Raw genomic sequence first — 15,758 nt, 5'->3', positions numbered from 1 at the left:
CCTGTCGATCCTAGACCTTCCTTTCCCAGCCCCCGGTACATCTTCCTCTCCCAAACACAGCTGGACCTTCTTCTCCATCCCCTCGACCATCATCTGTTGTTACCAGACCCTCAACGGTGACTTTCCACCTTCTGTGAGCTGCTTCGCGGTGCAGCCATGTCCATGAGAATCCACCCAGCAGGCCACGGACGTTCTGCCAGTGAGCCGTTGGTGTCAGGCTGCAGCATCTTCAGCTCCTCGGCTCTCCGCGATGTGAGCAAGGCCCTGGTGGTAAGTCCCAACTTCGGCACGTCACACTTGTCAAGACACATTCTGCACCAGCGTTGCAATCCCGCTGACATAGACCCAGCGGTGGGGGGCACGATTCCGGCGGGCTGGCTTTATAATGATGTGCAGGTGTATGACAATGAGTTTCTCCGATGTCCGATGAGCAGACGATTGCAAACTGGTTTCATGACATTGTGAAACAGATTTCTTGCCTTCTCGCCATATTGTCAGTGCGTCACCGAGCACACTCAACACCAGCGGGCAGAGAAAATCCCGCCCTGCGTATTTCCAGCATTTCTTGTTTATATTTCAGATTTTCAGTGTCTATAGTGTTTTGCTTTTATGTTGTAACAAGCCAAAGGCCCGGACTAATGATCTAACGCACATGTTCAAATCCCACCACAGTATCTGGGGGAAATTTTAATTCAATTAATTAGATAAAGCCGAATTAAAAAGCTAGTATCAGTTATTGTGGCCATGAAACCATTGCCGATTGTTGTAAAAACCCATCTGGTTCACTAATGTCCTTTAGGGAAGGAAATCTGCCACCCTTACCTGGTCTAGCCTACATGTGACTCCAGACCCACAGCGACAGCTCTCACCTACGCTCTGAAATGGGCCAGCAAGATATGCAATTATCTCAAAACCGCTACACAAGGACTGTAATCGTTGAAGAAGGCAGCTCACCACCATCTTCCCATGGGAAATTAGAGATGGGCAGCAAATGCTGGACTTGCCAGTGATGCCCACATCATGTGAATGAATAAATTTTTAAAAAACAAAGTAATTTACAAAAATGGTTCAATGGATGGGGAGATTAATGTAAGGTGGAGAGATTGTTGTTCTCCTTAGAGCAGAGAAGGCTTAGAGCAGATATAATAGAGATGTTTAAAATCATGAAGGATCTGGACAGAGCAAACGAAGAGAAACTGTTTCTATTGGCTGAAGGGTCGATTGCCAGAGGGCACAGATTTAAGCCGATGGGCAGAAGAGCCAGAGACGATGCTTTTACGTTATGAGTGGTTAGGGTTTGGAATGCCACTGCCTGATAGGATGCTGGATACAGATTTGATGGCAAACTTCAAAAGGCAATTGGATGAATACTTGAAGGGAATGGCAGGGATAAGCAGAAAAGAGTTTGAGGTGGCGGGGGGAGGGGGGAGGATGGGACAAACCAGATTGTGACCCTGCAATAGACCAAATGGCCTCCCCTGTGCCTTACTATTCCATGATACAATTCAGTACCAGTCTGGTTTCAAAATAGTGAAGTATGGATCCCTTAACGTGTAAGAGAGTTAATGAATCTTTTGATGGTGTTGCAACATAAAACCCATTTCCTGCCTTCAAGAGCCAGCCTTCCTGTCCCTCCTCCTTCACCTGCACCCAGCTTCCTGTTGATGTCTCCCACCATGACGCTGATGAGAATGTATTTCCACTCTGACAATCGGAGATGGGTGATTACTAACTGGCAGAAGAACCGGGCAGGAGACGAGGAGAACATGTTTCTTTATGTTTTGACACAGGAGGTTGCTGAGATGTAGGGTGCACTGCACCAGAAAAGAGGCAGATTCAATAACTGTAGCTTTTTAAAAGAGGGAATTAAATAAACATTTGAAAAGGAAAGTTTGATTGGGTCTGGGGAAAGGGTGGTGGGAGTGGGACTAATCAGATAGCTCTTTCAAAGAACCAGCAGGGGCACGATAGGCCGAATGGCCTCCTTCTGTGCTGTATGAATCCATGATTCGATCATGTGTGTAAAGAAAGAGGTTTTGTTAGAACAAAAGTTCGTCTGAAAAGATCTTTATCAGACTCATTCAGAGTGCTTGTAAGTAATTCTGTTTAAAAGCTATGACAGTCCTTGGCCTACTCATGAATTTGGGAATTGCTGTAAGTTGGGGGACTGGGATAGATTAAGTGAATGGGCAAAACCGTGAAGATCATAAGGTAGTGGAGAGCAGGTGACATGGAGCCTGCACTACTACACAGTAAGATTATGGCTGATCTTCAACCTCAACTTCACTTGCCCGCATCTCCTTATCCTTCAATTCCCTTAGTCTCCAAAAACCTAGCGGTCTCAGTCTTGAATATACTCAGTGACTGAGCGTCCACAGCTCTCCAGAGCCACGAATCACAAAGATTCACAAGCGTCTGAGTGAAGAGCTTTCTCCTTACCTCAGTCCTAAATGGCCGACCCCTTGTCTAAGACCTGTGACCCCTTGTTCTGGACTTTTCAGCCAGGATGAAATAGACTTTCAGCACCTCGCCTGTCAAACTGTCCCAGAATCTTATACTGGCGAGATCACCTCTCATTCTTCTAAACTGCAGAGAGTACAGGATCATTCTATTCAACAGGGATGATGTGCAGTGGGAGGTCATCCATTTCACAAACTGGGATATTTTCTTTATGGTGAGAAGCCTGTAGCCATGAAGGAGTAAGAGGTGTGGATGTTTATGTACACACATTAATAAAAGCTAGTACACAGGCACAAAAAAAAATACAACCAGGAAAGAGAATGAAAGGTTGACATCTATGTCAAGAGGGATGGAGTACAGAAGTGAGGCTTCAGTTGCATAGATTTTTGGTCATAGCCCATCTGGAGTAGATGTGTTCATTCTGGGCACTGCACCTCAGGAAGACATTATTAGCCTAGAGGGGTTGCAGCACAGGGTCACTAGAATAACATCAGGGCTTAAAGGCTATTTAAAAATTATCAAGCCAAGTTGCAGACTAGGCTCATATTCCCTTGAATTTAAAGGTTCATAAGTGATCTAATTGGCGAGTTTAAATGATAAAAGAAATTCAACAGAGTAAATAGAGAGAAACTATTTCCTCTGGAGGGGGTAAGTTTTGAAGAAGGGGCAGAATCCATAAAATTAGAGCGAGGCCATTTAGGTATAAAATCAGGATGCGCTGTCGGAGGGTCAGTACTGAGGGAGTGCTGCTCTGTCAGAGGGTCAGTACTGAGGGAGTGCTGCTCTGTCAGAGGGTCAGTACTGAGGGAGTGCTGCTCTGTCAGAGGGTCAGTACAGAGGAAGCGCTGCTCTGTTGGAAGGTCAGTCCTGAGGGAGCACCGCACTGTCGGAGGATCAGTCCTGAGGGAGTGCTGTTCTGTCAGAGGGTCAGTACTGAGGGAGCGCCGCACTGTCGGAGGATCAGTACTGAGGGAGCGCCGCATTGTTGGAGGATCAGTCCTGAGGGAGCACTGCACTGTCGGAGGATCAGTCCTGAGGGAGTGCTGTTCTGTCGGAGGGTCAGTACAGAGGGAGCGCTGCTCTGTTGGAAGGTCAATACTGAGGGAGCACCACACTGTCAGAGGGTTAGTACTGAGGGAGTGCTATACTGTTGGAAGGTCAGTACCAGGGTAAGGCTATACTGTTGGAAGGTCAGTACTGAGGGAGTGCTGCACGGTTGGAACTGTGATCATTCAGATGGGGTGTTAAACTGAGGCAGTCTGGTCTCAGAGATGGATGTGAAAGATCCCATGGTATTAATTCAAAGAAGAGCACTAGAGTTATCCCTAGTGTCCTGGCTAACATTCAAACCCCAATCCTCACTAAGATTGTTTCACAATTGTCATGTTGCTGTTTGAGGGAGTTTGCTGTGTGTAAACTGACTGCTGCATTTCCTACATTGCAACAGTGACTATACCTCAGACATATTTCATTGGCTGTAAAAGCTCTTTGTGATGTCCTGAGGTAGTAAAAGGTTTTTTTCATTCATGGGACATGTGCATTGCTGCCCAGGCCGGTGTTTATTACCCATCCCTAACTGTCCTTGTTCAGAGGGCATTTAAGAGTCAGCAACAATGCTGCAGGTCTAGAGTCACATGTAAGCAGGTTTCCTTCACATTCGTGAACCAGATGGATTGTTCCGTTATAAACAAAACAATAGTTTTGTGGTTTTTACTGAATTCAAATTCCACCATCTGCCGGGGTCAGGATTCAAACCTGGGCCCCCAGAGCATTACCCTGGGCCCCCAGAGCATTACCCTGGGCCCCCAGAGCATTACCCTGGGCCCCCAGAGCATTACCCTGGGCCTCCAGAGCATTACCCTGGGCCTCCAGAGCATTACCCTGGGCCCCCAGAGCATTACCCTGGGCCTCCAGAGCATTACCCTGGGCCCCCAGAGCATTACCCTGGGCCTCCAGAGCATTACCCTGGGCCCCCAGAGCATTACCCTGGGCCCCCAGAGCATTACCCTGGGCCCCCAGAGCATTACCCTGGGCCCCCAGAGCATTACCCTGGGCCCCCAGAGCATTACCCCGGGCCTCTGGATTACTGGTCCAGCGACAATACCACTACGCCACCGCCTGCCCATAGAAATGTGCTATAGAAATGCAAGTCAGTCTTTCTTTTCCTCTGTAAAGGGCTTCCCAGTGATGTCTCTTTCAATGTTGTCATCGGGTTAATAATCTATGGTGACACTGGGGCTCCTTCGATTATCTTGAGATGTGCAAGTCATGATCTGGCTTGTGTGGGGTGGTCAAATTTACTTCTTTGAAAAAGTGAATGAGTAAAGGGGGTGAGAGATGGAATAATTACAGAAATTTTACTGGAGTCGATATTGCCAGGAATGTCAAAGCCAGGCCCATCATTAAGAGCTCAGACAGAGCGATGTTAAACTGTAGGGAGATGACAGGACCATAATCTACACTCAGAAATGCGGCTGCTCTGGAACAATAATGTTTCCATCATGTATCATCGGATTTCTAAAGATGGCTGCAGGGAGGAGATGCTGTTGAAAGGAGAATGCTTTGCCTCCCATAGTCTGACAGGGGCAACGCGAGGTGAGGACAGATAAAACACACACTTGAACTACCCCACACAAAGCACAAAGCTGGTTCGAGCTCTGAAAAACTGGGAATGTAAGTGAAGTGAGGAACAACACGTAAAACAGCTCAACATATCTATCGTGTCAGTGCCTCGATGCAACAGCCATGATGGTGGGTGTGAGGAGGGGCTAAGGGCAGAGACAACAAGAGGACAAACTCTACCTCCCATCTTTTCCTTGTGGGAGTATAGTGGCCTTAAAGCCCTCTGCAGGCTCTGCACTACAGCGACAGACCTGTCCCCACCAGTACTGTAGCCCAGTGTTATACAGTGACAGACCCGTCCCCACCAGTACTGTAGCCCAGTGTTATACAGTGACAGACCCGTCCCCACCAGTACTGTACCCCAGTGTTATACAGTGACAGACCCGTCCCCACCAGTACTGTACCCCAGTGTTATACAGTGACAGACCCGTCCCCACCAGTACTGTACCCCAGTGTTATACAGTGACAGACCTGTCCCCACCAGTACTGTACCCCAGTGTTATACACTGACAGACCCGTCCCCACCAGTACTGTACCCCAGTGTTATACAGTGACAGACCCGTCCCCACCAGTACTGTACCCCAGTGTTATACAGTGACAGACCCGTCCCCACCAGTACTGTACCCCAGTGTTATACAGTGACAGACCTGTCCCCACCAGTACTGTACCCCAGTGTTATACAGTGACAGACCTGTCCCCACCAGTACTGTACCCCAGTGTTATACACTGACAGACCCGTCCCCACCAGTACTGTACCCCAGTGTTATACAGTGACAGACCCGTCCCCACCAGTACTGTACCCCAGTGTTATACAGTGACAGACCTGTCCCCACCAGTACTGTACCCCAGTGTTATACACTGACAGACCCGTCCCCACCAGTACTGTACCCCAGTGTTATACAGTGACAGACCTGTCTCCACCAGTACTGTACCCCAGTGTTATACAGTGACAGACCTGTCCCCACCAGTACTGTACCCCAGTGTTATACAGTGACAGACCCGTCCCCACCAGTACTGTACCCCAGTGTTATACACTGACAGACCCGTCCCCACCAGTACTGTACCCCAGTGTTATACACTGACAGACCCGTCCCCACCAGTACTGTACCCCAGTGTTATACAGTGACAGACCCGTCCCCACCAGTACTGTACCCCAGTGTTATACACTGACAGACCTGTCCCCACCAGTACTGTACCCCAGTGTTATACAGTGACAGACCTGTCCCCACCAGTACTGTACCCCAGTGTTATACAGTGACAGACCTGTCTCCACCAGTACTGTACCCCAGTGTTATACAGTGACAGACCTGTCCCCACCAGTACTGTACCCCAGTGTTATACAGTGACAGACCTGTCCCCACCAGTACTGTACCCCAGTGTTATACAGTGACAGACCTGCCCCCACCAGTACTGTACCCCAGTGTTATACAGTGACAGACCTGCCCCCACCAGTACTGTACCCCAGTGTTGTACAGTGACAGACCTGTCCCCACCAGTACTGTACCCCAGTGTTATACAGTGACAGACCCGTCCCCACCAGTACTGTACCCCAGTGTTATACAGTGACAGACCTGTCCCCACCAGTACTGTACCCCAGTGTTATACAGTGACAGACCTGCCCCCACCAGTACTGTACCCCAGTGTTATACAGTGACAGACCTGTCCCCACCAGTACTGTACCCCAGTGTTATATAGTGACAGACCTGTTCCCACTAGTACTGTACCCCAGTGTTATACAGTGACAGACCTGTCCCCGCCAGTGCTGTACCCCAGTGTTATATAGTGACAGACCCGTCCCCACCAATACTGTACCCCAGTGTTATACAGTGACAGACCTGTTCCCACTAGTACTGTACCCCAGTGTTATACAGTGACAGACCTGCCCCCACCAGTACTGTACCCCAGTGTTATACAGTGACAGACCTGCCCCCACCAGTACTGTACCCCAGTGTTATACAGTGACAGACCTGTCCCCACCAGTACTGTACCCCAGTGTTATACAGTGACAGACCTGTCCCCACCAGTACTGTACCCCAGTGTTATACAGTGACAGACCTGTTCCCACCAGTACTGTACCCCAGTGTTATACAGTGACAAACCTGTCCCCACCAGTACTGTACCCCAGTGTTATACAATGACAGACCCGTCCCCACCAGTACTGTACCCCAGTGTTATAAAGTGACAGACCTGTCTCCACCAGTACTGTACCCCAGTGTTATACAGTGACAGACCTGTCCCCACCAGTACTGTACCCCAGTGTTATACAGTGACATGTTGCCGGGTCTTAAGGAGTTGAGTTATAGGGAAAGATTCAACAGATTAGGACTTTATTCCTTGGAGCGTAGAAGAATGAGGGGAGATTTGATAGAAGTTTACAAAATTATGAGGGGTATAGACAGAGTAAATGCGAGTAGGCTCTTTCCACTTAGATTAGGAGAAATAAACACGAGAGGACACAGCTTTAGGGTGAAAGGGGAAAGGTTTAGGGGGGAACATTAGGGGGAACTTCTTCACTCAGAGAGTGGTGAGAGTGTGGAACGAGCTACCATCTGACGTGGTAAATACGGGCTCACTCTTAAGTTTTAAGAATAAATTGATGGATACATGGATGGGAGAGGTCTGGAGGGTTATGGACTAGGTGCAGGTCAATGGGACTAGCGGAATAATATTTCGGCACAGACTAGAAGGGCCGGATGGCCTGTTTTTCTGTGCTGTAGTGTTCTATGGTTCTCTGGTTCTATGGACAGACCTGTCCCCACCAGTACTGTACCCCAGTCCCCAGGTAATACTATAATTCTCCATGCCTCTCCACTCCGAGCTATTCCACTCCTATTCATTGCCACCCATCACATCCTACCTACTGGATCTCGACCTTTGCTGTCCTATTGATGGAGCACGCTGAACCAGGCCAGGTCCTGCTGTATGCAGTGCTACTCCCTGTGCTAGCAGAATCCAAAGCCCACCCCACACCTCATCTAAGTGGGGAATTCCTCTCCTTCTAAGGAATTCCCACCGACATATTGGTTTTAATCCCCTCCATACGCACTGGGAGTGAGAAAAAGAGGAAGTCCTAGGATGGGTCCATGGGTCTGGGCTCTGGGTCAGAAGGTGACTGAGAGCAGTTAGACATTCGCTTTGGACAATACTGGTTTGTAAAATCAGCCAACACCATCATGGCACCCATGACCTTGACTGTCACTTTGAACCTGACGATCAGCTTGTCTGACAACAGTCTATCCATTGAGCTATTTGAAGGAATCTGAGGCGTATTTGAAGTCATGTGTGCATAACTCGATAACACCATGTTCAATGGGTCTACACTCAAGGCAGCCCAGTCTCAATGAAGAGAGATACCTTACCCCAGTGACATCCATAACCTTGATCGCTGCGAGCTGTCCCGTCTTGACATGTCGCCCCTGTGGGAAAATAAGGTTTAGCAGCATTAGTGAAGTGAATGCACACTGAACTCTGGCTAGAGTTGTCCCTGTCACAGAAAGAAAGAGAGTACACAACCCAGATTACAGCCTGCTGGCCTTCGGTCAACCTTGACACTACTGGTAGCACCTCCTGTCTCTGAGGGAGAAGGTCACGGGTTCAAGCCTCACACCAAGGCCCTCAGCACAATATCCAGGCTGACACTCACAATGCCGCACTGTCTGAGGGTCAGTACTGAGGGAGTGCCGCACTGTCTGAGGGTCAGTGCTGAGGGAGTGCCGCACTGTCCGAGGGTCAGTGTTGAGGGAGTGCCGCACTGTCCGAGGGTCAATACTGAGGGAGTGCTGTACTGTCGGAGGGTCAGTACTGAGGGAGTGCTGCACTGTCGGAGGGTCAGTGCTGAGGGAGTGTTGCACTGTCAGAGGGTCAGTACTGAGGGAGCGCCGCACTGTCAGAGGGTCAGCGCTGAGGGAGTGCTGCACTGTCGGAGGGTCAGTGCTGAGGGAGTGCTGCACTGTCGGAGGGTCAGTACTGAGGGAGTGCTGCACTGTCAGAGGGTCAGTACTGAGGGAGTGCCGCACTGTCCGAGGGTCAGTACTGAGGGAGTGCTGCACTGTCCGAGGGTCAGTACTGAGGGAGTGCCGCACTGTCCGAGGATCAGTGCTGAGGGAGCACCGCACTGTCTGAGGGTCAGTGCTGAGGGAGCGCCGCACTGTCCGAGGGTCAGTGCTGAGGGAGCGCCGCACTGTCCGAGGGTCAGTGCTGAGGGAGAGCCGCACTGTCGGAGGGTCAGTGCTGAGGGAGTGCTGCACTGTCGGAGGGTCAGTGCTGAGGGAGAGCCGCACTGTCGGAGGGTCAGTGCTGAGGGAGTGCCGCACTGTCGGAGGGTCAGTGCTGAGTGAGTGCCGCACTGTCGGAGGGTCAGTGCTGAGGGAGCGCTGCACTGTCGGAGGGTCAGTGCTGAGGGAGTGCCGCACTGTCGGAGGGTCAGTGCTGAGGGAGTGCTGCACTGTCGGAGGGTCAGTACTGAGGGAGTGCTGCACTGTCAGAGGGTCAGTGCTGAGGGAGTGCTGCACTGTCGGAGGGTCAGTGCTGAGGGAGTGCCGCACTGTCGGAGGGTCAGTGCTGAGTGAGTGCCGCACTGTCGGAGGGTCAGTGCTGAGGGAGCGCTGCACTGTCGGAGGGTCAGTGCTGAGGGAGTGCCGCACTGTCGGAGGGTCAGTGCTGAGGGAGTGCTGCACTGTCGGAGGGTCAGTACTGAGGGAGTGCTGCACTGTCAGAGGGTCAGTGCTGAGGGAGTGCTGCACTGTCGGAGGGTCAGTGCTGAGGGAGCGCTGCACTGTCGTAGGGTCAGTACTGAGGGAGTGCCGCACTGTCGGAGGGTCAGTACTGAGGGAGTGCCGCACTGTCGGAGGGTCAGTGCTGAGGGAGTGCTGCACTGTCAGAGGGTCAGTGCTGAGGGAGTGCCGCACTGTCGGAGGGTCAGTGCTGAGGGAGTGCTGCACTGTCGGAGGGTCAGTGCTGAGGGAGTGCCGAACTGTTGGAGGTGCCACTTTTTGATAATAAGGCAGGCTTGCTGCTCAGGTAGATATAAAAGATCCTGTGACACTAACTCATAAAAGTGCAGGTGATTTCTCACTGGAATTTCAGTGAATAACACAACAAGGCACAGAGACCACAGGGTAGGAAACTAAAACAAACTCCGGGAATAAAAGATGTGGAAATACAAAGAGTAATTTTGCATCATTGAGCCTGTGGACACTCAACTGTTGTAGGAACAGGACGAGACCATTCAGCCCCTCGAGCCTGTTCCACCTTTCAATTAGATCATGGCTGATCTGTATCCTAACTCCTTCTGCCCACCTTGGTTTAGTAACCCTTAAAAACATTGCATTTATATAGCGCTTTTCATGAGCACCATGTGTCTCAGTGACTTAGATCCAATAAAAACTTTTTGATGTGTGCTCACTGTTGTAATGTTGGAAACACAGCAACCAATCGGCACACAGCAAGCTCCCACAAACAGCAATGTCATAATGACCAGAGCATTGCTTTTTTTAATGATGTTGTTTGAGGGATAAACACTGATCCCAGGCTCTCCCCTGCTCTCCTTTGAAATAATGGCCATGAGATCTTTTACACCCACTTGGACGAGGCAGAACAGGGGCCTCAGCTTAACGTCCGATCTAAACAATGGCACCTCCGACAGTGCAGCACTCCCTCAGCAGACATCGATCTTCATGGTGCCTGCAGCCAATTGGAAAGCAAATAGGCTGTTAGCTGATTGGATGGTTCTTGACCGTCTGCCAAAAGAGCCTTTTCCCTCTCCATGGCCAATGTTTTTAAAACTAACAAAAAAGTGAGAGAAAATGTTTCAAAAACACACAATTCTGTATCGCTCTCTGTAATTTATCCTCTGCATTTGCTCACAGCTGGAGTCATGAAGAGTAATCTTTAAACAGTCCTGGAGACACAGTAACTCCTCCTCCTGAATACCATGTTTGGGATATTCCATTTGGCAGAGGAAAGGCTGGAGCAAAAGTGTTATTGCTGATACCACGCTCAACTTTACCTTCATCCTCTCTCCAATTTTCTCCCTGTCTCAGAGTCCACTGATCCTGCTTCAAGTGGCTGCGTGCGAGGGTATGAGTAGACTAGGTAAAGAAAAATGGAGAAGGAGAAGATGCCTTGGCCAACCTTCACTGCAGGAGTTTGCTCTTGGTTGTGTTTGCAGTAACAAAACACACCACACGGGGGCAGCAATCAAGAGCATTGAGTGGTTACAATGGTTAGTCCAATCCAAGAGGGACAAGACCAGCAAATGGGGAAGAAATGAGACAGAGTACATTCAATGTATTTCTTTGATTTTGATATCAAGGGTATTTTAAATTTTATTATTTGCTATCAGCCGTGGCTCAAGGATATCGCTCTGGCCTCTGAGTCAGAAGGCTATGGGCTAAAGGCCCCACACAGAGACTTGAACCCATAATCCAGGCTGACACTCATAGTCCAGTACTGAAAGGGTGCCACACTGTCAGGGGTGTCGTCTTTTGGATTAAACCGAGTTTGTCCACTTAGGTGGATGTCAAAGATCTCATGACACTATTTCAAAGAAGTTCAGGTGAGTTCACCTTGTGTTCAGGTCAATATTTATCCCTCAACCAACATCACTAAACAGATTATCTGGCCATTATCACGTTGCTGTTTGTGGGAGCTTGCTGTGCACAAATTGGCTGTTGTGTCTCCTACATTACAACAGTGGCTACGTTTCAAAACTACCTCATTGGCTATGAAGCACTTTGAGGCATCTTGAGGTCATGAAGGAGCATAGAAATACCAATCAATCTTTCTCTCAGTCTATAACACTTGCCAAAAAGCAAAACAAAAAACTCATTAAGCAGGTTCCAGGACTTGAAGCAAGTAGCATATTTCTATAGAGCTGGGTTTTGGGTGTCCAATCCCCCAAGATAGCGGAGGGAAACATTGGTCACAGCTTTTACTGCTGATGAACTCCAATAACTCTTACTGGAAACCTTCAGCTCAGGCAAGGACTGAATTCAGAGAGTGGGACTGAGCTCAGCTACCACATCATCCATGGTACAGTTACCATGGAGGCTTTCCTAGCGACACCTCCTCCAATCCTGGCCCACAAGCCAAAGCTAAAGTCTGTCCTGGCCAATCAGCTTTGATATTGTCATAAACTCCAAAATATTTATCATCATTGATGATATCGAGAAAGAGAGGCTAGGAGGGAGGGTCTAGGAGGGAGAGAGAGAGAGAGAGAGAGAGAGAAGAGAGAAAGAGGGAGAGAGAAGAGAGGGAGAGGAGAGAAGAGGGGGAGAGAGAAGGAGAGAAGAGGGAGAGAGAGAGGGAGACAGAGAGAGAGACAGAGAGTGAGAGAAAGAGGGAGAGAGAAGAAAAAGAGAGAAGAGAGAGGGAGAGAAGAGGGGGAGAGAGAAGAAGCAGAGAGAGGAGAGGGAGGGAGAGAACAATTCTGGCGAAGAGTCAAGAGTTGAAGTTTGCAAGGCGCTCTGTTTACAATTCTGTGGTGAAGCCGCTGACTCTCGGTTCTAGAGCCCTAGCAGCCCTAGTCTCAATTGCAAAAGAGAGTTTTTAAAAATGCTCCAAAAATAGCCAGCGCCTTGTTGATTGTCCGAGCAGTAATTAAAGCAGAGACTCAGATGGAAACTGTCCACGACTTCCAATCCACCCGTCTACACACTGTTACTGCCCCAAGACTCAAATCACCACGTGGAAATCACAGTCCAGTATCAGGCCCAGTGGTGAATAAAACCTGCTGGACATCCCCAGTGTAGTGATCTTATCACCAAACATTCCTTTTAGAAAGGAAAACACAAGAAAATAATAAACGAGCAATCAACATTTTCAGGAGGCTTTCAATTTATTCAGTTTCCAGCTGTCAACATCAACTTGTATTAATCTAGCACCTTTAACAGGGTCAAACGTCACAAGGGCCTTCACAGGAGTGATTGCCAAACAAAACATTGACGGTAAAGCAGGAGATATCGGGACAGATAATTAGACATTTGCTCAGTGGGAGGTTTGAAGGAGAGCCTGAAAGGAGAATTGAGAGACAGAGTTTCAGGGAGGGAATTCTAGCAAGGTTTATTGTCCTGGCCAATTGAGGAGTTAAGTTGTACAAATGGAGAAATGATAGAAAGAGCACAGTAAAATGGTGTCATGAGATGATTAAAAATCAGGAATGCTCAAGGTGAGAATTGGAGGAGCGCAGAGATGTCGGGCGGTTTGGAGCTGAAGGAGGTTATTCAGATAGGGAGCTGGTGGTGAAGAGAGACAATTTTAAAAAAAATAATTGTGTTGCTGGAATGGGAGCCAGTGTAGGTCAGAGTGAGCACAGGGTGACAGGGAGGCAAAGCAGCTTGCGATATGGGGGGTGTGCATGGGAAACAAACTTCCAGCCTTAAGGTCAGAGTTCCTGATCGTCCAGGGTTACCAGCCCTCCAGGATTGCTCTGGTTTCTCCAGGAATTGGAGTAAATTCCAGATCAGAGCAACTCCCTGCGTCAATGTTTTCTTCCTCATCTCACCTCCGATTCTTTTGCGATTTACCATAAATCCATGTCCTCTCGTTACCGACCCTCCTGCCTCTGTAAACAGTTTGTCCTGATTTATTCCATCGAAACCATTCACGATTGTGAATACCTCTTTGAGGATATCCCTTAACCTTCTCTGCTCTAAAGGAGAACAATCCCAGCTTCGCCACTGGCTCCACATAACTGAAGTCCCTCATCCCTGGGTCCTTTTCACTAAATCTCCGCATCCATCTCCAAGCCCTTGACATACTTCCCAAAGTGAACTGTCCCAGAATTGAACACAATATGTTAGTTGGCTCATTACCAGAGTTAGCAGGTCACACAGCCGGGCTGTGGCAACTGGTTTACTTTCAGTCACAGCACCCCTGCTGAGGCAGGAGATATACCGGCACGGGCTTCTGCTCCTGATCTTAATCCAGGGGATTCCTCCTGGGAAAGTGTCTGGTGTGGCTGTCAGGGGAAGGAGATGCAGGGAAGAAAGAATCAAACTCAACTTTGACACCCACCTTGTCGGAGGGGCTGCTTCAATTTCTCCAGGGGGGAGACAAGCAGCCAGTGCTAAAGAACAGGATTCAGCAAATTATGTTGGGGGGTGGGGGCAAGTCACAAGAGCAAAGTCATTCCCATTTTCAAATATCACCCTCCATAGCCTCTTCCCTCCTCATCCCTGTAACTTCCTCCAGCCTCCAAGATCTCTTGAGAATCCCCGATATGAATTGCTCCACTATTGATGGCCACGTCTCCGGCTTCTCAGGCCCTAGGGTCTGGAATTCCCTCCCTCTCTGCCTCTCTCTCTCTTCAAAGATGCTCCTTCAAACCTGCCTCTTTGACCAAGCTTTGGGTCACTCGTCTCCATATCTCAATTGGGGTTGGGTGGTGTCGAGCTGTGTGTGATGGTCGCTCCGATGAAGTTGGGATGCTTTGCGATGTTAAAGACGTTACACAAAATACAACTTGTTAAGGTTGGTCTCGAGGGTGAAATGGAATGAAAATATCAGCTCTTTCTGCTCTGTGTCCATATTCTAGCCAGAGAACGGGAATAAGGATTTCTCACTCACCACATTAACAAGTCACTGTCTCCCATAGAAACCCTGATGGTCTGTGTAATTATAACTAACGGGTATCTAACCCACCACTGTGATTCACAACCTCCCGCCCCTAAATGGCATTTTAATCTGCCAAGAGACTGCAGAGGACAAGAATTAAACATATAATTAAGCTTTCATTGTTTTCTTGTTCAGGTTTGAGAGGTTTCTGAGCCAATCACAACATAAGCCAGCTACAATGGCTCCACTGCAAAATACAAACAGTAAAAGAACATTAAAGATTGTGGCTCTGGGGTTGGACTCACTTTTCTCCAAGTTAGCACAGATCCTCTTGACGGCCTGACTCTAATCCCGGAGTGGAACGGAATAGCTCAGCTCAGGAGCCACCACGCTAAGTGTGGTGGGTGTCCACCTCTGGGGAGTCAGGAGGATTATTTCTGGAACGTTGAGACCAACACCGCTAGAGTGGCTCCCGGTGCCAACACGTGTGGAACATCCATAGGGAACGCATCCTCCTCAAAGAACACCAGGGTCCGACAGTGAACAAAGCACTTCCATTGACACAGGAGCTCAGGAAAAAACCCCACACACTTGTCTGAAATCTCCCAAGCCTGAATTTCCCGCTTCCGCCCTCAATCGGCCCTCGAACGCAATTTGACGCTGGTTGACCAATTAACGGCCAGCCAACGTGAAACGTGCACTGAGACAGCCTCAGCGCTGCAGAGGGGGGTGGGGGGTGGGCACCGACAAAAGTGAGGGTGCGGGCAGGCGTTTTGAGCCCGGAGGGAGACAGCAGCTGTGGAGCTGCCTCAGGGAGATCTGCAGACCCGGACAGATTAAATGGCGAGAAAAGAACACACCAAACTGGGTCTACGCAGCACACGCCAGTACCTGACAGCAGAACTCAAAAAACATCAGCCCCCCAGGGACCTCTCTTTATTACATTTCACCCCGGACATTTCCTCCTGCCCTTGGATGAGGTTTCGTTAAAAGCGGGCTGCCCGAGGGTGAAATCGCACAGGCAACGTAAAATCGCGGTTTACGGGTTTTTAATGGCCTTAATTGGCCCTTTAATTGTTGGCAGGTGGGGCTCTGACTCCCACATGCGCCCGCGGACCTTA

The 15,758-nt window shown here is 49.3% G+C and overlaps 1 protein-coding gene across 3 annotated transcripts in view; it reads right to left on the bottom strand.

The window, feature by feature from the left end:
• LOC144694037 (TRAF2 and NCK-interacting protein kinase-like) overlaps positions 1-15,758 on the bottom strand; it is a 242,556-nt gene that overhangs the window by 135,286 nt on the left and 91,512 nt on the right. For all 3 annotated transcript variants that reach the window (XM_078564386.1, XM_078564387.1, XM_078564388.1), the window contains exon 4: positions 8,442-8,498. In XM_078564386.1, the coding sequence (XP_078420512.1) occupies positions 8,442-8,498 (57 nt within the window). The remainder of the gene's footprint in view (positions 1-8,441; positions 8,499-15,758) is intronic.

Source organism: Cetorhinus maximus, chromosome 19, assembly GCF_964194155.1.
Source record: "Cetorhinus maximus chromosome 19, sCetMax3.hap1.1, whole genome shotgun sequence".
NCBI lineage: Eukaryota > Metazoa > Chordata > Chondrichthyes > Lamniformes > Cetorhinidae > Cetorhinus > Cetorhinus maximus.
The sequence above is the reverse complement of the archived record's forward strand: the minus strand, read 5'-3'. Positions and strand labels throughout refer to the sequence as shown.